At 38.1% G+C, this 22410-nt stretch overlaps 1 protein-coding gene across 5 annotated transcripts in view; it reads left to right on the forward strand.

Moving 5' to 3' along the window:
* The window catches only part of ift88 (intraflagellar transport 88 homolog), a 135393-nt gene that overhangs the window by 27149 nt on the left and 85834 nt on the right, over positions 1-22410 (forward strand). For all 5 annotated transcript variants that reach the window (XM_087988161.1, XM_087988159.1, XM_043691897.2 and 2 more), the window contains exons 5-11: positions 3462-3515; positions 8084-8153; positions 10409-10478; positions 11363-11453; positions 13551-13655; positions 13816-13918; positions 21159-21273. In XM_087988161.1, coding sequence (XP_087844287.1) covers positions 3462-3515; positions 8084-8153; positions 10409-10478; positions 11363-11453; positions 13551-13655; positions 13816-13918; positions 21159-21273 — 608 coding nt within the window. The remainder of the gene's footprint in view (positions 1-3461; positions 3516-8083; positions 8154-10408; positions 10479-11362; positions 11454-13550; positions 13656-13815; positions 13919-21158; positions 21274-22410) is intronic.

Raw genomic sequence — 22410 nt, forward strand, 5'->3', positions numbered from 1 at the left:
TTCTTTCTTTTGTTGTATTTTAACTATAGTGTTTGAATAAATTGTGTTTCGCTTAACGCCAAGGAGTTTAACCAAATCATTTTGCACAGAACCTGGCCTTTATCTTTGAAATAAGAAAATGTTAAGATCCAGACTACTTTCTTAATATATTTTGAGGGAATATGATCTGGTCCATGTCAAAGGCTTTCATATACATTTTTAAATTTTGAATTTTTATTAAGCAGCTGCCTTGGACATTCTCTTCAGCCGGATAACTAAACACAGTTACAAACTTTAAATATACTTTTTCATTATAGAACATAGAACATTACAGTGCAGCACAGGCCCTTCGACCCTCGATGTTGCACCGACCTGTGGAACCAATCTGAAGCCCATCTAACCTACACTATTCCATTCTCGTCCAGATGCCTATCCAATGATCATTTAAATGCCCTTAAAGTTGACGAGTCGACTACTGTTGCAGGCAGTGTATTCCATGCCCCTACTATTCTCTGAATAAGTAAACTACCTCTGACATCTCTAATGAAGACAGCCTCAAGTCCCTCAGCATTTCCTTGTAAGACCTTCTCTCCATACCAGACAACCTCCTAGTAAATCTCCTCTGAACTCTTTCCGAAGCTTCCACATCCTTCCTATAATGCAGTGACCAGAACTGTACTAAATACTCCAAATGTGGCCACATCAGAGTTTGTACAGCTGCAGCATGATTTCATGGTCCCGAAACTCAATCCCTCTGCCAATAAAAGCTAACACGCTATATGCCTTCTTAACCCGATCAACCTGGGTGGCAACTTTCAAGGATCTATGTTCCTGGACACTGAGATCTCTCTGCTCATCTACACTGCCAAGAATCTTATCATTAGCCCAGTACTCTGCATTCCTGTTACTCCTTCCAAAGTGAATCACCTCACATTTTTCCGCATTAAACTCCATTTGCCACCTCTCAGCCCAGCTCTGCAGCTTATTTATGTCTCTCTGTTACCTAGAACATCCTTCGTCACTATCCACAACTCTACCGACCTTAGTATCATCCGCAAATTTACTAACCCATCCTTCTATGCCCTCATCCAAGTTATTTATATAAATGACAAGCAACAGTGGACCCAAAACAGATCCTTGCGGTACCCCACTAGGAACTGAACTCCACGATTAACATTTCCCATCAACCACTACCCTCTGTCGTCTTTAGCTAGCCAATTTCTGATCCAAATGGCTAAATCACCCTCGATCCCATGCCTCCGTATTTTGTGCAATAGCCTACCATGGGGAACCTTACCAAATGCCTTACTGAAATCCATATGCACCACATCAACAGCTTTACCCTCATCAACCTGTTTGGTCACCTTCTCAAAGAACTCAATAAGGTTTGTGAGGCATGACCTACCCTTCACAAAACTGTGTTAACTATCCTTAATCAACTTATACTTTCTAGATGATTATAACTCCTCTGTCTTATAACCCTTTCCAACCCTTTGCCCACAACCGAAGTAAGGCTCACTGGTCTATAATGTCCAGGGTTGTCTCTACTCCCCTTCTTGAACATGTTCCCAACATTTGCTATCCCCCAGTCTTCTGGCACTATTCCTGTAGACAATGACAACATAAAGATCAAAGCCAAAGGCTCTGCAATCTCCTCCCTGGCTTCTCAGCGAGTCCTAGGATAAATTCCATCTGGCCCAGGGACTTATCTATTTTTACACTTTCTAGAATTGCTAACACCTCTTTGTGAACCTCAACTCTGTCTAGTCTAGTTGCCTGTATCTCAGTATTCTCCTCAATCACATTGTCTTTTTCTAGTGTGAATACTGATGAAAAGTATTCATTTAGTGCTTTCCCTACATCTTCTGACTCCACCCACAACTTCCCAGTACTATGCTTGATTGATTTTATTTTTGTCATTCTTTTATTCTTGAAATAGCTATAGAAAGTCTTTAGGGTTTTCCTTGATCCAATCCGCCAACGACTTCTCATATCCCCCCGGTTCTTCTTAACTCTCTCTTTAGGTCTTTCCTGGTTAGCTTGTAACTCTCTAGCGCCCTAACTGAGCTATCACATCTCATCCTAATATAAACCGCCTTCTTCCTCTTGACAAGAGATTCAACTTCCTTAGTAAATCACAACTCCCACACTCAAAAACTTCCTGCCCTTTTTTTCATTATGTTAAAAATGACATTTTCCACGTGAGTTGCCTTACCTGTAATGTTACCTTTTACATCTTTTTGTGAACCTCGTCTTTTTTTGTCAGATGTTGCAGCTTTTCTTAAAAACCTAGCATTGGAACTCTTAGTTTTTATTTTAATTAGCCTGTTCGGATATATTATTAGCAATGTTTGAGAAGATTTTGTAGCTCAGATTGATGATAAGTATGTAAGTTAGCTCGCTGAGCTTGAAGGTTTGTTTTCAGACATTTCATCACCATACTCGGTAACATCAACAGTGAGAGTCTCCGGTGAAGCGCTGGTGGTATGTCCCGTCTCTCTATTTATAGTCTTGGTTTCTTAAGGAGGTGATGTCATTTCCAGTTCTTTTTTCAAAGGAAGGTAGATGGGGTCTAAATTGATGTATTTATTGATGGAGTTCTGGTTAGAATGCCATGCCTCTAAGAATTCTTGTGCATGTCTTTGTTTCGCCTCTTCTAGGATGTGTGTGTTGTCCCGGTCAAAGTGATCAACTTCTTTGTCTGTATGTATACAAACTAGTGATAGTGGGTCACATCATTTGGTGGCCAGTTGGTGTTCATGTATCCTGGTGGCAAGTTTCTTGCTAGTTTGTCCGATGTAGTGTTTTTTACAGTTCTTGCATAGTACCTTGTAAATGATATCACCAGCAAAACTAACGTCATTAACAAGATTACAAGCTCAGTGAGCTAACTTACATAATTATGATACATCTCTGGAGCAGGTGAAACTTGAACCCAGCCCCCAGGCTCAGTGTAGGAACGCTACTACTGTGGCACAATAGCCCTCTGCATTTGAGCAGGTTGGTTTTTGGAGATAAGTCAACTCAGTTCTAGGTCACCTTTGCTGCAGTTCCTTAGAGTATTTTCTAATCAATCTGTTCAGAAATGTTATTACAGACCTCTGAGACCTAAACCCAGGCCTCCTGGCAAAACAAACTACTATTGTTTTGCTTTAACTTTAATTTCTTAAAATATGCCTTTACAGAACTGCACTGCACAATTTCTAGCTACATGCCCAGCTGATCTTTTTTCTGGGGTCTTGCCTTCAACAGTGCAGAGCAGTGGCCTGACAAAAGATTTTATTGTAGAAGACAGGAAAGAAATATTTGTTTTCTGTTTAGTACGCTCAACATTTTAAAAATAAAAAGAGAAAAGTAAAAAGAAATTAAGCTGATATTGTGTACTCAATGTGAAAAATTTATCAATATTAATTTCTTAGTACTTCTGTTGTATAATATATTTTTATTTGCCGTTTACCTAAACAAATGTTTTCTAAATGTAGGCAAGAGTGCCTTTGGCCTCTTCAATGGGAAGGCCTGCCACTGGAGTTATTCAGGTAAGAAAGTAATCAAACTTTTAATTATCCACTGAGCACAGCATTTATAGATAATAATTATCATTCTCGTATTGGCAGGCTGTGATTAGAGGAGAGCCGCAAGGATCAGTATTTGGTCCACAGCTGCTAACAGTTTATAATAGTAATTTAGGTGTGGGGTCCAAATGTAATGCTACAAAGCTAAACAGACATATCTGTTGTAAGGAAGATGTAAATTGGCTTCGTTTGGGCAGGCTTAGTGAATGGCCAAGAACATGGCAGACAGAATATAATGTGAGATTATCTATATTGGTAGGAGGAAAGGATGTGCAGGGTAATTCTTAATTGTAAATGTGGAAAGTTCTGATGTACAAAAATACTTCTTCTTCATGTTAAATACAACTTAGAGGAAGCACAGAGAGTGACAATGGTGCAATTTATATTTTGGGTGGGGGATTTAAGTGTCCAGAGTCTACTAAGAGTAGCTTTGGAGCACCATTACTGACCGTGCTGGTTGGGTGCTAAAGGTTAATGTTGCTAGACTGGTCTGTGGTAGGAGATGAAGGAATCAACGCGAGAGGAAAAACATCCTCAACCTCATCCTCACCAATCTGCCTGCCACCCGTGACAGTATTGGTACGAGTAGCCACTGCACAGTCCTTGTGGAGACAAAGCCCCGTTTTCATGTTGAGAATATCCTCCATTGTGTTGTGTGGCAATATTACTGTGCTAAATACGACAGATCCTTTGATGTGCACCAAACGTTCCCCCCAGAAAAAATCTAGAACCAAGGGCACAATTTAAAATAAGGGAGATGCCATTTAAGACCGAAATGAGGAGAATTATTTTTATTCAGAGCATTGTGAACCTTTTGAATTCATTACCACAGAAGGTTTGAATATTTGACAGTAGAATCCTTAGTGTGTGGAAGCAGGCCATTTACCTCACTGAGTCCACACCAATCCTCTGAAAAGCATCCCACCCAGACACACCCCTTTACCCTATCTCTGTATGTTTAAGGTAGAAATTGATTTTTAGGTTTCTGATTTCGAATGCTGTAAAGGGTTATGGAGGTGGTATAGGAAAAAGGCATTGAAGTTTTCGATCAGTCATAATTATTTTAAATGGCAGTGGAAGCTTTACAAGCTGAATGACCTGCTCCTGTTCCTGTGTTCTTAAATGACAGATTATTACTCAGTAATAATCTTTAAACTTGGTTAAGTTTAATGTTATTTTATAATGTCATTTTATTATATAATTTACTGTACTATTATCATCAAGCCAGGATTCAACGAAGAGTTTAGAGGAAAGTGACAGGAAGGACAACAGATAAAAGTAAAAATGAAATATCAACTTAGTTAAACTATAAGACAGGACTACGTATGTGTTAAACAGCATAAGCTGCAAGTGATTGACAGAACTAAGCAATCCCACAACCAGTGTATCAAATCCACGTTGTACAGCCCTGTCATTTCCAGATGTGAATGATGGTGACAACTAACAAATGAGAATGATCCATGAGAATCCCATCTGCAAAAACAACAAAGCATATGAGTGTGAAATAGAAGGCTTCAGGCAGATTTGCCAAATGGATTATTTGTCTTGGCGTCCTCATCAGACCGCACAAACACCGAACTTCTCCAACACTGGAGCAGTTGTATGCATGTTACAGAGTTTGGACAAGTTCAGCATTGGGCTAAAAAATGACAAGGAGTGTTTATGCTACACCAATGCCATTGAATGATCTTCTCCCACACAAGACCTTTAAGCATCTCCTGTTGCAGTTCAATGCCAACACTGTCCTGGGCATGGGAGTGGGGTTGGGAATTTGGGATTACTTGACCAGATTTAGATCGACTAATACATGAATCCTGGAGCTGCAAGTTGCCGTCAGTGCATCTTGTGAATCCATGACCTCAACCATTTAGGTCAAGGGCAACAGATGCATGGGAACATAACCATCTGCAACAGTTTCCTGCAATTTGCACAACATCTTGAATTGGAAATATATCACTGCACCTTAATTGTTGATGGGTTAAAATCTTGGAATTTCCCACATTACAGCAGTGTTGGAGTATCTACATGAGACTGCAGTGATTCATGAAAATGGCTTATCATCACCACCTCTAGTGCAGCTGGGCATGGACACAAAAAGCTTCCTTTGGCTGTGAAGCCCTTATCCCAAATCATTCTTTTAATTAATTACATAAGATTTCTTCACTATTAAAACAATTTGAAATTCCTTTTTCTAGTTAAGTTCCATGGAGCTTCTATCTTTGAATCATATCCCTTTCTTCATTTTCTATGCAGTATCTTCAGAAATTCTGAAGATATTCTGCACTCATACCTACAGGCATACTTACACTATTAGAAGCACAGCATTTTTATCATTATCGTTTGTTTAATATTATGCAGCCAATTCAACTTGTCGATATTCTCCCTGCATTTTTGTGTTCCACAGGTTTCTTGTATAACATTTATCAAGTGCATTCTGAAAATTATCATTGATTATTAAGTTGATTGTTATTTAATAAATTATAAATTGATTATCATCATTTTAACTATTTTAACTTGCTCCAATGGGTTTATGTAACAGAAGAATTTCAGGGAGTATGAATCCTACTCTGCAATTTATAAACTATTGATAGCTTAGCATTATGCTGTTCATTTGTTCAATTTGCATTAAGGCACATTTGTTCTGTGTTGATACAAAACTATTTTGGTTGTACAAATAAAGTTTTTAAAAATTGCCAATTTAAATTAAGTATCAGATTTTGATCTGATTCTGCGTCACAGTAGTTCCTGGACATCATTACACACTTGAGTTTTTAATGGAAAAGTGAAAAGGCATTTCTGTACAAAATATTTCAACTTTGTTTCTGAATGGATACTCCTATTGTGTAGCTGGTAATGCTTACGAGTAGTCTCTGATTCTTAGGAATCTATTTTATGATGCCCTAATTTAAGCAATATTTTAAGGTCCATTATTATTTTGTCAGTGCCTTCATTTACATCTAAGTTATTTAAGTCCTCTCATTAAATGTATTTGTGATACAAAATGCTGAGAGTATTACAGATAGATAATGGCCATCTGTGTGAAGGAAATGTTAGAGGGCTGATTTCTGGTTTGTAGTCCCATTGTTAGGATCAGCATTATATTATATCTCACGTATTAAAAATTATCAATAGTTTCATGGTGGTATGCCTGCAGCAGGTGCTGTGAATTAAAGTATGTGGCTCAATCAAATCATATAAGACTTCATCTAATGTGACGTGACTCAGTACATTCTTACTGAGAAGATATTTAAAATGGATTATATACGGAAACAATTGTGCAATTTTCCTGTTTTGCATAGAATTTGTAGAAAATGATTTGTTTCTATTATCTTAGGAATATAGGAACAGGAATAGGCCATTTGCCCATTGAGCTTGCTCCGCCCTTCAACTGATCAAACATTTTTACCCATAACCGTATACATCATTGGTAATCAGAAATCTACCAATCTCTACCTTAAACTACTCAAATTCTGGGTTTTCACAGCCCTCTATAGTAGAGAATTCCAAAGGTTCACAACCCTCTAAGTAAAACAATTCTTGGATGTAAGTGTAGCTCCCTTTTGAAATTATGCCCCGGTTCTAGACTCCCCAACCAAGAAAAACCTCTTTCCTGCATCTAACTTAACAATCCTTTTAAGTATTTTGTAAGTTTCAATGAAATTATCTTTCATTCTTTGAAAATCTTGACTATATAGGTCCAATTTGCCTATCTCTCGTTGAACAGTTTCACCATCCTGGAAACAGGTCTGGTGAACCTCTGTTGCATTTCCCAGTGGCAGTAATATCTTTCTTGAGTTAAAGAGATCAAAACTGCACACAGGACTCCATGTGCCGTCTTAAGTAAGCTCTTTTAAAGTTGAAAGAAAGCTTTGGTACTCCTGACTCAAATCCTCTTGTAATAAAGACTAACCTTCCATTAAGCTTCCCAGTAGCTTGCTACACCTGAATGTCAATCTTCAGTGACTTATCAACAAGGGCACCAAGGTCCTTTTGTACATTTACATTTTCTAACATCTTACCATTGAAGAAACACTCTGTACATCTGTTTCTTCTACCAAAGTAGATAACTTTACACTTTTTGACATTATGTTTGATCTGTCAAGTTCTTTCCCATTCATTAAGTCTGTCTGAATCTTCCTGAAGCCTTTTATATCTTCCTTACAATACACATTCCCATTTAGTTTCATATGAATAAAAAAATTGGAAATATTGTGGTTGGTCCCACATCCAGATCAATATATATTGTAAGCAGCTGGGGGCCACATACTGAACTTTGTGATACCCCGCTAAACATAGCCTGCTAATGTGAGAATAGTTTTTTTATTCCTACACTGTGTGGTGTAGGTGACAATTTGTGTGGCCTATCTCTGACACTGAAGGACAGCAATCAGTTTCTATATATTTTTCTTAGTACGTTTTTTTATTGTTTCGCTCTGATATTCATATTTACATGTGGAGTAATTTTATGATTTTGCCTCTTTTCTACTTTGAAAACAAAGTATATGTAACAGCATTATTCTTCATCTTTTAAGGATGGAATTACTGTTGCTAGACCTATGACAGCAGTACGTGCAGCTGGCTATTCTTCTGCAGCTTACAGAGGTCTGTTTCATTTGAAATATTTTAGAGAAAAGATTATGGATCAGGGAGGGTTTTGGCTCTATATCAGCTTATTTGTGCAAAAAGAAAGTTGTCTTTTCATTTTACGCCGTTACTGGGGAGTCCATTTCATGTATTGATCACTGTTAGTGAAGAGCATCCTGATGTCAGTCCTAAATGTGCACTTTTCTATTTTAACTTGTACTCCCAAGTATCTTGTTTTCTCTAGTTAAAATCTTAGAGATTTATCTCAACTATGTTGTTTCCAATCCTGTCGATCTCAAGAAGAGGCTATAGGCTATTATAGATAAGATTACTTACAGTGTGGAAACAGGACCTTCGGCCCAACAAGTCCACACCGACCCTCCGAAGAGCAACCCACCCTGACCCATTCCCCTACATTTACCCCTTCACCTAACACTACGGGCAATTTAGGATGGCCAATTCACCTAACGTGCACATTTTTTTTGGACTGTCAGAGGAAACCGGAGCAAACCCACGCAGATACTGGGAGAATGTGCAAACTCCACACAGACAGTTGCCTGAGGCGGGAATTGAACCCGGGTTTCTGGCGCTGTGAGGCAGCAGTGCTAACCATTGTGCCACCGTGTATTGGATTTCTAAACCTGAATAATTGATAGAATTGCAAAACAGTAACCACACACTTCCTTGAGTTGTCCACTTGGTACTCTTTCTACCTCGCTCCATTCCACCACCTCCAATTCCAATTTAACAAGTACTGTGATTTTTTTTTCCCTTCTGATCAGTTTTGTTTTCATTCCCTTGTTTTAGACAAATCCCAATAGCTTTGAACTTAACTAATAGGTATTTTGCATACAAGATTCCTGACTGGATTCTGGAAGTATAGGGATGACACATTGTAGGGCTTCCTATGCTCTACTTAAAATATTAAAATGAACAGTCAGGATATTTAGCGCTGCTCCTTCTGTACATTGTGTGTTCATGTTGCGTATGATAATTGATGGCATTATTTTACACGGGGCAGAGGTAATTTTATAGTAGAGTTTCTCATCCCTCTCTTGAGAAGATGTCTTGCCTCAGAGCTGCTGATCAATCTATTGTCGAACAACTCTGGAGCCTTAGCAGTTCCGTAACAGAATATGGCCACCATTGGGACCACTGGCAGATCCTAAGTCCCTTAACACATTGGAGATAACCTTGTGGCAGTGAGATAGGGATATGCCTGATGTCAAAAGGGAGCCATGAGGCAGGTGCTATTCCACTTCCCATTCGAGGCTCATGCAGGATAACCTGTTGGGCTTTGGCCCCATTAATGGTCACTTAAAGGCCTCAATTGAAGAGAGGTAAGTAAGATGCCATTGGCCTCATCTCCCCTTCAGTTTAAAATTGAGGATAGGTCAGGTTGACAGGATCAACACACACACACACACACACACACACACGGTATTGGAGGATATGATGGCACAGTGATACTGTCCCCAGACTCTCACTCCAGAGACCCAAACTTGAAAATATGCTCAAGACTCATCATGGAGGAATATAAAATCGGAACAAAATTATCCTTAGTGGAGTTAAATCTGTCATCCTTGGGAGTTAAATCTGCCATCCTTGTCTGTTTCCACATAATGGCCCCAGTTTGTGGCAAGGCCAGAATACTGGCATAGTCCTTCGAATGACAGACTTAATCAAGTGGAAGTGAGAATGCAGTGGAGTCCCTACCTGTCAAACTCCCCTCTGATTAAATACCTTCCACACCAAATTTGGGTCAGTGAATTTTCATCAAAAATGCAATGCCTAATGAAAGACTTGAAATGTTAACTCCGTTTGTGTCATAGCAGATGCAGCCTGACCTGCTGAGGTATATTTTTTTCTTTCAAATTTCTATTACAGAGGAACCTCGATTACCCAAAGGACATGGGCGGGGAGTATTTCATTCAGTTAATCGAATGCTGGATTACATAGTTTAGCCAAGCATGGGGACCTTGCAATCTTGCCGGATAATCCGAAATTTAGATAATTGAATGCTGGATAATTGAGGTTCCTCTGTATTTTGCTTTTCACCTTCTCATCATGATTGTCAATGCCTCATAAGTCTGTTCATTGGTCTTCTCTAGCAGTCGAGATAAAGCCTATGGATAAGTAGTATTGATTGTTTTTCAGCCTCACTAATCTGTCTAAGAATTTACTTTCAGTTATTATATTTGCTTAGGATAACTGTTTGAAAGTAAATGTGACATTTCATCATATTTTTAAAAATCATATTTTGTTTATTTCAGGCTCTACGTTTGATCCACTTGGGCAATCAAGAGGTCCTGCTCCACCTCTTGAAACAAAGAATGAAGATACGTAAGTCAGACTACAATACTACTTCAAAACATGTAGCACTTAGTATCAGAATAAGTAAGCATTCCCCTTAATGGTTAATCATTCACAGAATAGTGTAGTGGATTTTTTTTTGTTATATTGAGGTAAATGTTCTTCCTTGCTGCCCGTATAGTAAGCAAAACACAGAACTTGGATGAGGAGATCACATATTTATGATAGAATCTGTCTGCTTGTATTTCCATGCATGCGCTGTAAATCAGGTACATTCTTTTACTAACACTCACCACTTTTTCCACTTGGCACTCTACTAATATGATGCTTAGTGGCTCAGTGATAAAAGTGATGTGGTTGGACTATTTTACACCGCATCTTTTTTTTTCAATCAAGTGTAACCCTCTGACCTCCAGAGAATTTTTAAAAAGCTAGACAGTAAGTTTAGGGCAAGACAAAGGAAGCCCTGCATTGTTGGAGATGCTACTTTTTAGATGAGATGTTAAATCAACCTTCTGTATAATCTATAGGTTTAAAAAATCCTATAGCACTAAACAAAGAAGACTACTTGGGTCTGTTGATGTCCTGGCCAATATATACCCCTCAACCAAAATTGTGAAAGAAATTTTGCTGCAAAGTCTTGATGGTCCATTTACATTTTGTTTTATTTCATTACATTTATAATGCATTTACATTTCATCTGTCATTAATGTAACTGTATACAGTAATGTAGAATATTTCCTAAGTAGCTTTTAAATATATTTTCATTATAGGACTGGATGATCTGCTATTTTTGGCAACCTGTAAACATCGGTGAAAGTAATATTTTATGCAGCACATCTTTGACTGTTTGATGTAAATTATTATTGCCCTCACCAAAATTTGTTATTGTGCTTCCCTACCATATTTTGTAGGCCAGAAGAAAAAGTTAAGAATTTAGAGAAGATTGTAAATGAATTGATTGAAGAAAGTTGCATTGCCAATAGATGTGGTGACCTACAGTTGGTAAGAATTTCATTGTGGAACATGTTCTGTGAACATAAAAAATTAACAACCAGCAAGAAAACAATCTGGTCTTTTCATCCTGTCCCACACCTCATATGTTATGATCAATGGGGTAGTGTACTGGAAAACAAGCCCTGCTATTCCTAGAGTTGTCAAAAAAAAGTTATGAAATCTGCAGAATTCTCTAATTTTGTTGACTTTGCGACCCAGGTTGACAGAAAGCATGAGTCAGATTCTGTTCTTAACATGAATTACTATTTAATACAAGTAAATTGACTCTGGCTACAGGTCAGCAATTATGAACCATTGGTATTTAACTTTAGCTAAAACTCTAACTTCCTTATAAACTCCCCTTTAAACACACACATGCACAAGGTAAAGAACAGGGGTGTTATAGATGGAGGAAAACTGATAAAGAATTTCAATGGACTCTGTTCACAGGATATGCTGAGATGGTTCTTGTGCAAATCAGAATACTGCTTCTCAGTCTTCCTTCTCCAGATTCTTTCATTGGTTTGTAGGATATACAGGGTAGCTAGGTAGCACTTGTAAAAGTCTCCTACTTTTAAATTAAAATTCACAGCTTATAACAACTGCTGGAGGAGAAATAAGTTGTTTTTCTTCAACCTTAAAGTGGCTTTTGCTGTAGAGAATAGAAATAGCACCTGAGCCGATAGAGGTCAGATGGCTTCTCACTTTCTCACTATCCTCTACTTAGCCCCAAGCTATTCAGCTATCTGAGAACCAATCACGAGGCCTTTGTCATTGCTATGTTGATCAGCAAGTAGTTATCAATCAACAACATGCTGCTGGCTGAATCATCATTTGTATACACCTCTCAAATCCAGAGCATCTGCAAACTATACTTCAATTACTGCTTGAACTAACAGTTGTGTAAATGGTGCTTACAGTAAGTGTCAGATTACATACTTTTAAAACCTGCACTAATCCTTTAGCAATTCTTGGTTTGTAAAATAGTTCATTTTTTATTTTAATCCACAATTAAAAATATAAAAAACCGAAAAGACACAGTCTTTACACATGATAGCTGGACCATCATGAGCAGACAAAGCTCACTGTCATGCCCTGTATAACTTCCAGGGAAAGGCAAAAGCACAGAAAGAAATATAGCCAATAGATAAAAATTATATTGTGCCAAATCCCCCTTTCATCTCCAAAGGCTACCAAAACCTGTCCGAGATGGAAAATACTTTGTTTTATGTTGTGTATTAAGTTTTTAACGTGAAAAGTTTCTAAATGAAACAACAATTCTAGACCTAAATTAATTTCCACCAAATGTGTGTAAAGCTTTCTCAGTGATGGTACTCTCACTTCTTAATCTGGGAGGTTGTTAACTCAAATTGTACTCCAAGTTGTCTTGGCTGCCATATCAGGTAGAATATTGAAAGATTAATGCATTATCAGCATTTTTGTCCTTTGAGAAATTAAACAAAGACACCAGGCTTTTTTTCACTTGTTTATATCTGTAATATAGCAAAATATCTCAATGTCATAGAAATGAAAAAGAACACATTATGATGTTAAGACAAGGAGCAGAATTTTCCACTCCTTTGAGCAGCCAACTGCAAAAAATGTGAGAAAATGTAAGGGAGAACCAGTAGATGTAATATCCTTGAATTTCCAAAAGGCATTTGATAAGGCATGACATGAAATGTTAATATACAAGGTTAGGGCCCATAGACTTAGTGATGATGTAACATGGATAGAAGATTGATTAAGAGACGGAAGCAAAGAGTTGAGCTAAATGGTGCATCTTCACATTGACAAGTTGTGGCTAGTGGATTCCTTTAAAAAACAAAAAGAAATATCATTCTTGGCTGAGATGTAATAGATACTATTATCACATGTACATGCCAGTGCAACTCCAAAAGCTAGCTGAGTGACATATGTGAATTAGCATCTAGACCAGTCTAATTTACCTTTTCTTCTCAGTGCTTGTTGGTAGCACTTAACATTCAATACAAAGTTAAAAATAGACACATGACCTCTTGGGTTTTTTAATAGTTTTCTTGAGATATATCAGATGTTTAGATTCAGACTTCAAAGAAGTACATAATTCCTTTTTTGCTGTTTCAGGCTTTGGAAAAAGCAAAGGAAGCAGGTAGAAAGGAGAGAATACTGGTGAGACAAAGAGAGCAAACAGCATCTTCAGATCATATCAATCTGGATCTTACTTATTCGGTGAGTTAGTATTGAATATCAGCATTTGCTTAACACTGATAAACATAGCATGATTTTCCTTGTTATTGTATATTTCAAAGTAAATATTTTATAACCAATGAAAATTAAGAATTTTAGTGTAACTTCAGTCATGATTAATATGAGATTAATTTATCCGTAGGTACTTTTCAATTTAGCCAGTCAATATGCAGTCAATGATATGTATGCAGAAGCATTAAATACCTATCAAGTGATAGTGAAAAACAAAATGTTCAACAATGCAGGTAAGATAGAAGTATTGTCCATTTTTTAAAAAATCGATGCTTTACTGTTTGAAATGCGCTTTATATGTCAGTAAACATATGTATGTTGAAAATGTTGTGATTTTGTTGCATTTTAAAACTAATAACTGATGTTTATTAAGCTCTTGGAATTACTATTAAATATGATGAATAACCATTTCAGGAAACTCAATTGAAACTGCTTAATTTTGAGTAATGTATTCTCCAGTAATTTACGTTAACTTATCAAAAGAGCTGGTGTAACAACAAATACAAAAGCAAACCTTAAAATGCTAGATAACAGAAACTTATGAAAACGTTTGAAAAAGACAACAGCGACATATAAAGGAACTTTGCTATTGTTTGTGACAAGTATTTGCTGCTGACATATGTATTTCAATAATTATACACTTTGCTTGTTTGTATCACTTAAAAAACAAGATAACAAGAAAATAGGAATGCACAATGAGATATGCAATAATTCATAAAGTAATATAATACTTCTAAGTTTTGTCAGATTTGCATATGTTTGAAATTTGATGATTGAAAAACTATTTGTTTCTTACTGTTGATGGAATGATTTCAAATTTGTGGTTGCAATAAATTCTGAACATCACTGATGGCTATTTTATATGTAAATTGATCTCACCCTCTTCATAAAGTAATTAAATTCTGATTGTTAAATTTTAAGTATTAATTTTACTATCAGTCTTATTGGTTTTCTGTTACTGCAGACAAGAAGCTTGATGTCTGTCTTGAAAATACCGTGCTCAATTTTGAAATGAAGGGAAATTTTGCTGATCAAAAAGAGCTGCATGACTTGCTCCTTTGTTTGTGTGATTGAGATTTTCATTTTTGAAGTTAAACAGTGGCAGCAAGTGAGTTTCTGCCATGGCCTGGGAGATGTATTTCACATAATTACTCACTTCTCATCTCATATATTTGTGCAAACGAGTTACTTAATGAATTGTGATGAGTGAGACTAAGGTTCTTGCCACTGCTGGGTATTTCCAATAACCAAGGCACTGGTGCCATATTTAAATGTCCAGCTGACACCAGATCAGATGCTGTAAGCCAGGAACTGCTCCTCGCACTATGGCATTTGTCTCTAAACTCCAATCAGATGATAAAGGAAATTAAGCTTGCTCCTCGTTTCTCAGAGATGACTCTCGATCATTAAAGTACAGGGTGACGGAAAGATGGTAAGTCCTTTACCAGCTTTTGGCAGTAAAAGACTAAACCAGCTTGGGTAGAGACTATAGCGTGGGTCAGTGCAGTCTCCACTATGAAATGGGGCAGGCAGCAGAGGTCCATGACCTGCTGAGCTCGGAAAGAGCTGATGGCCCATCAACTCTTTGCTCCTTACAAAAGACCATCACCTGTCCTAACTCTGCTGCTGTGAATATATCTCACTAAGCCTACAGGCCTTTGTATTACATGTGTCATGTCCCCCAAAGGCTCCCATTCACTTTAACCTCTACAAAATCTACACTTACCTGTCAACTGAGCATATTCATCCTGGAAGTGGGTGGCAGTAAGGTAGTTTCTGGCCTTTTGAGCTCTCTGAAGTGTTGCTCTGTCCTCCTCTTATGGGCAGACCTTCTGATTAATCTGGGTAAAAATAATGACTGCAGATGCTGGAAACCAGATTCTGGATTAGTGGTGCTGGATGAGCTCAGCAGTTCAGGCAGCATCCAAGGAGCAGCGAAATCGACGTTTCGGGCAAAAGCCCTTCATCAGGAATTTTCTCCTGATCCTCAAAGGATTGCTCTTATTCCCTCATTTCCTCTGCATCAAGGACATCGCACTTTATGGGCTCAAATTGTGAACAACACTGCATACCACATGATAAGGGGTTGCCTGTATGGGCTATACACTAAAGCCCTGCTGGAGTTGTCCAAACACCAGACCTGTAGTCTGTTCGAACAGGGTCCTGGTGGAAGCATGTTGTACTTTAGCTGTCCATCTATCTGCACGTTTCCTAGAGGTGTCATGAATTAGGTTTGGATACATGTATCTTTTGACTCCCAGCAGCCATCCCTATATGGCTCAACATCTTGGAAAGAAGCAGTGACCTGCAAGTGCTCCATTACAAACAAGACTTGGTACTTCCAAAATGTTGCGTTGATGGCCACAAATTAGTTCAACATTACGGAGTTTGTTTTTTTTTCATTCATTCATTGGATTTGGATTTCACTGGCTGAACCAGCATTTATTATCCATACCTAATTGCCCTTGGTGACCTGTGTCTTTGATTGGTTGCAGTCCATTTGGTGTAGGTAGACCAATAACACTGTTTGGGAGGGATTTTGAGGATTTTGACCTAGTGAAGGAACAATAATAAAATGTTTCCAAGTTAGGATTGTGAGTGACTTGGAAGGAAACTTGGAGAGGGTGGTGTTTCCATGCATCTACTGTCATTATCCTTCTAAGTGGTAATGGTTGTGGGTTTGGAAGGTACTGAATGAGGACCTTGATAAATCTCTGTAGTGCATCTTGTTGATGATGCACACTGGTGTTACTGAGTATATGTGGTGAAGGAGTGAATGTTTGTTCATGTGTTGCCAGTCAAGCAGGCTGCTTTGTCCTGGATGATGTCAAGCTTCTTCACCTGCACTAAGTACATTCCTGATGTGTGCTTTGTAGATGGTGGATAGGCTTTAGGAGAAAAGTCTTGAGATGAGCTACTTGCAGAATTCCTAGTCTCTAACCTTGTAGCGTCTATTTATATGGCTGGTTCCAGTTCAGTTTCTAGTCAGTAGTAATGCATGAGTTGTTGATACTGAGATATTTAATGATGGTAATGCCTTTGAAAGTTGAGGTTCTCTCTCATTGGAGGAGGTTGTTGTTTGGCACCTATTTGGCATAGTGTTTGGGATAGTCAGCATGGCTTTGTAAGTCCTGCCTAATAAATTTGCTAAAATGTTTTGAGGAGGTGATCACATTTGTATGAGGGTAGTGCAGTTGATGTAGTTTATATGGATTTCATCAAAGTCTTTGACAAGATCCTATATGGGAGACTGGGTATCCAGGGTAACTTGGTAATTTGGATCCTAAATTGGCTGAGTAATAGAGTGGGAGGTAAGAAAAAGGCTGTTTGCATAACTGGAAGCTAGTGTCCAGTGGCATACCACAGATCAGTGCTGAGTCCCTTATTGTTAATGATTGGAGGTGTTGGGGGGGGAGGAAATGATAAATAAGCTTGCAGATGACCCAAGGATTGTCTGGGTCGATAGTAATGAGGAAGAAGATCTTAAGTTGCAGGAAGACAGAGACAGCTTGGTCAGATGGGCAAATCAGTGATAGGTGGAATTTAATGTGCATTCGCATTTGGCTGGATTCCATCCTCACCTCTGATTCCAAGTACACATCAATGATATCAGCAATGCTGATTTCCTTTACTGATGAGATGTTTGAGCATGCACCAGAAAGATCAATCTATTATCTGCTTTCTTTGACGATTACTAATCTCCAGACGAAATGAGAATTGAAGCAGACTGTTTAATAAATTAAATTAATGTAATTACTGTAATTTCCCCATGCAGGGCTTCCTTCAAAAAGAATGTTATTGCAAATTCCACCCCATGGGAAGAAACAGTAATCTATCCCATCCATTTTGCATGCAGCCACATCTATTTTATGAACTAGTTGCACAATTGACTTTTGATCTAATATGGTGATGTTTCATCCATGTGTTTGTATGAGTTATTCACAGGCCCTGTCTGTAGGTGATCTTTGAATTTCTCCAATCCTTCACATTCTCTTTTGTGTCGCTGTCCTTACGGCCTCGATGACCTTTCAGTCCTTCCATGTTTCGATTAAACCCCTTTACATTACTATTAATGTGTTTGTTTTACTTGACTCTAAAGCTTCCAATGCCCTACACTCCCCATGTAATTATGACCTGCTTGCCCCCCCTACTTGTGAGTACCCAGCCTATCCAAGTAACTGAGTTCCCACCCTGTTGTCTCCACTTGTCCCCTTTCACTGTCACCATTCCCTCAGTGACTCAGTACAATGAGGCCCATCACCAGCCTTGATGTGCTCACTTGTCCCACAGTACCATGAAAAACCCAATGATAAGCCCCCTGACTATTAGCAACCAAACCCCATTACTGAATGTGACCTACAACTAGGCTGCCTTGCTGGGACAACTTTGAACGACTATAACTCCCTCCACTGAAGTGGTCTCACCTGACCTAAGTGTAATCTCCAGGCTGCTTACAGTTGACCTTGAAGATTGAATCCACAGATTTCAAGGACACTAATCCTTGGACTCTCATAGGACCAAATGCCAGTCAGATTACTTTACTCCCTGCAGTTGAATTGGACGAGTTCTTTGTCTGACAGTGGCATTATCCCTGACTTGACTGGAGTCCACCCTCACTTCACTTAACACCCAGCATTCTTGACTTGCACACATCACCATTTTCTGAAAGCACATGCAAAGTAAGCTGCTGGCATTTGTTGCAGCTTTGATGTTGATGCTGCACCATGCTATGCAGTGATGTGTCCACTGTCTTTCTGATAGATATATTTTATTCCTTAGTGCTATCTATCACCACATGCTGCCTGTCTCTCCTGTGCTAAAAAGCAGGCTAAGATATATAGAATGCCTTGCTGGCTTTCAATGCAAAATGACCTGTCATAAGGAGGACACTCCTTTCTATTCCTCACTATTAAGACGAATGCTTGAAAAGTAGGGCTAAGACTAAACATCATGATGTTCTGAGGCTGGTGCTTTGCCAATGCTGAGCTGCATGGACGAAGAGTGCAGGGCGAATTTAGCCATTGAGATTGGAGACTCTTGTTGAGGTGTAGTGGTTTAGTGTAAAGTGTAGCTAGATGACCAGCACAGCCATTCTGTGAGATGTAGTGGGTGTTATTGAGATAAATGAATAAGCACCTGCTCTGTGTTTTGGTTCGGTTTTTGCATAATCGGGTTTCTTGATTGTAGAGAAGAAGATTGGAAGTACGATTGGAAGTACGATTTAAATGGCAAGTTGAGCTATTAATGAGATGCAAATACATAGAAATAAATTTCTTAATGCCTGACAGTGATATGCTGAACTAGCCATCTGAAGCATGAGGATTTAATTGAGAGAGATTTGCTTGTCATCAAAATCTTATCTTTGGACTCTTGCCCAATTAAGTCACCTTGTTCTCTATTATTTCACCACCCTTATTCTCACCACCCAAGGGAGGGGAAATTTCTGCCTGTGTTTCTGTGTAATTGTTAAGAATGGCTCGAAAGCATGTGGTCGTTGTCAATTACAATATATAAGTACTTTCAGATTTTCTTATGGGGTTTCATATGCAATGATATTAAGGGGCATTAAGACATTTACTATGTATTGAGTGTAAAATGGTCATTCTGTGATCTAAAATGTGGATGAGGAAAAATATGCAAGAAATCAAAAACTAACCTGCTACTTTAAAGAGGATCAAAAGTTGCATATCTTTAATCGAAAGGTTTATGGAATTTATTTTGTACATATATAAAAGCAAAGTACAGTTTTAATTATATATAGAGCTAGTTAATATTCACTTGGAGTGTTCTGTTCAGTTTGCTATCCCTTAAGGAAAAGGGTCTATGCCCTTGGCAAAATGTGGAAACAAATAAAGCTGTTATGCCTCTCGGTTCTCTCATCGCTAATTTTATCACCTCAACTCTATTAGTTATCCATTGCTTCTGATCCTTTGCACTTATCCAACAAAAAGCTCAGTTTCAGATTTAAAATTGTCAATGTATCTGGTGTTCACAGCCTTTTGAGGGACAGAGATATTTAATTCCATTATTTTTATTAATAGGTGTTTCCTTGTTTCACCACCAAATGGCCCAGCTCTAGATATGGCAGCTTATTTTGGATTCTTCACTAGAGGAAAAAGTTTCCCTATATCTCACTGTTTTGAATCCCTTTATCATTTCATAGAACCAAAGAGATCATTTAGCCTATCGAGTCTGCATCAACCCTCCAAAGAGCACCACAACCGGATCCACCCCACCGCCCATTCCCCATAATCCTTTGTGGGGTTTTTTTACTATGGCTAACCCACCTAACCTGCACATGCCTATTGGGCAACATTGAGGATGGCCAATCCACCTAACCAGCGCATCTTTGAACTGTGGGAAGAAATCAGACATCCAGAGGAAACCCATGCACACACAGGGAGAAGCTGTAAATTCCACACGGACAGTTGCCAAAGGCTCAAATTGAACCCTGGTCCCTGGCATTGAGGCAACAGTGCTAACCACTGTACCACAGTGCTCTCTTAAATTAACCACCTAAATTAGAATACTTCTCAATCTTCTCAACTCAAGAGAACATACCTCATATTGTGCAAACTATCCTTTATAATGTTACCTTATACAACTTAGTATTATCATGGTGAATCTACACTCATACTCTTGACTTTTGATACCCAAAACTGAATATGGTTCTCCAGATGGACATTGACAAAGCTGTGTACAATTGAAACATCACTATATTTGAATCCCCTTAATAGCCGTTTGATTAATTTTTGTGCCTGGCACCATCTTTTAAACATTCATGTATATGAACTCCAAAATGCATTTGTTCAACAGCCACTTGACTTTCGATATCGTGACAATATACAAAGGTCTTTCTTCCAATCCAAAGTTGCTAACCTCACACTTGTCCACACTGAATTCCAGTTGCCACAGTTCTGTACACTCATTTGGTCTATCATTGCCTTTGGTCTTTTGTCTCTTTGTTAACTTGTGCCCCCTTCTCCAAAATTCCTAATTCTCTTAAGTGTCATCTGTAAACTTTGATATTTAACTCCTTGTTTGCTCATCAAGGTAAGTAAAATGTCTGATGGAAACCTGAAGTTAAACAGTCAAGCAGGGGTTGGTATGTGATATGAAAGATCTTAACTCTGTGGTAAGGTTGGTCTCCTACAGAAGCTGCAGTTCCAGAACTGAATATATAATCTTAGAATATAGAATAAAGTGGTTAAAATGAAAAAAAAAATCAAAAATATGCTAAGACAGACCAATCATCAACAGATGTTTGAAAGAGAATAGATACTTGGGAAATAAAGATGTTAAGGGAAATGGAGAATGTTTGGAATCTGAATTCAGCAAAACTGCCATTGTTGATAAATTGACTTCCTGAATGGTTTTTCCTGTTGCTCAGTTTACATGAGTGAAAGATTTCAATATTCTTTCTTCTGCAATAGAGCTTTAATAAAGTTTTTAAAATGTTACTTTTACTGGTAGGTCGATTGAAGGTAAACATGGCAAATATTTACTTCAAGCAAAGAAATTATCCCAAGGCAATAAAATTTTATCGAATGGCATTGGATCAGATATCAAGTTCTCATAAAGAGATGAGGTGGGTATTAGTCAAACTATTACGATGAAACAGCTTCTAAGTTTCAAGTTTATAGCATGACAATTTGTTTTTATTTTTAATTTTGTACTGCTCTTTCTCTGTATCACTAAGTATTGACAGGTATTTGACTGAGGACGTAATTGCCGCAAATCTTATTCTGCCTGAACCAAACATCTGCACACTGTATTTTACGATAGAGGTTACCAAATGTCAATCAGAAGATGGAACTCTGGTCTTTTGTTCGTTCATTTTTGTAACTCTCAGAGCTGTGGTCAATTGTAATGCCTTATCTGTTGCCTTATTTGAGACCAGCTTCACAACTTCTGATCTGTATAATTTTGTGGTGCTTTCACTTTCCTTAAAACCTACCTCTTTGTCCTGACCTCTTTAGGTGCCTCAGTGTTAAATATTGTTTGATAATGCTTCTGTAAAGCATGTTGGAATGTTTGTACTATGTTTAAGGTTTTATATGAATGTAATAACCTTTCATGCTTCCACCCCTGCCTCAGTTCGTCTACTGCTGAAACTCTCATTCCTGCAACTTTCAGGTTCTGCTATTTTTGTGCTTTCTTGACTAGTTTCCATAGCCCACAATTGGTACACCACCTCAGGCAAATCAAATGTTAAGACATCCTCAACATAATTCACTCCAATCTACTTTGGAGATACTGGGAAACTGGGAACTAATTTAATATTCTTAGAACATCAGTGCAAAGTCCAGGAATTTCCTGTTGAACTGCCTTGCTTTTTCACTTCTTTTAAAACGTGCCTATTTAACCAAAATGTTGGTTGCCCTGCTCTGTCTTCCCTTGGTTGACATCCATTTTTGTCTGATTATGCCTCTGTAAAGCTCACTGGGACAGTTTTCTCTGTTAAAGATCTAAAAAAAGACAACTTATTATTGCATAAAATGCTCTCTTCTGTCGAGTATTAGTTTCCATAGCATCAGTGGAATAGAGATTAACATAAGTGAAATAACTCCACAGGTGCTAGTATCCAATCAGCAAGTCACCCTTTATTTATACTTGTTATCGTCAGAATATCAATATCTCTGACACTCACATTTTTTTATGTCAGCCAGCACTTGTATTTCATGAAGTCTAGCTGGCTGACCTCATTCCAACCACTACAATAAGC

The sequence above is a fragment of the Chiloscyllium plagiosum genome, unplaced genomic scaffold (assembly GCF_037043375.1).
Source record: "Chiloscyllium plagiosum isolate Xiang-an unplaced genomic scaffold, Cpla_swu_hap1 HiC_scaffold_6, whole genome shotgun sequence".
NCBI lineage: Eukaryota > Metazoa > Chordata > Chondrichthyes > Orectolobiformes > Hemiscylliidae > Chiloscyllium > Chiloscyllium plagiosum.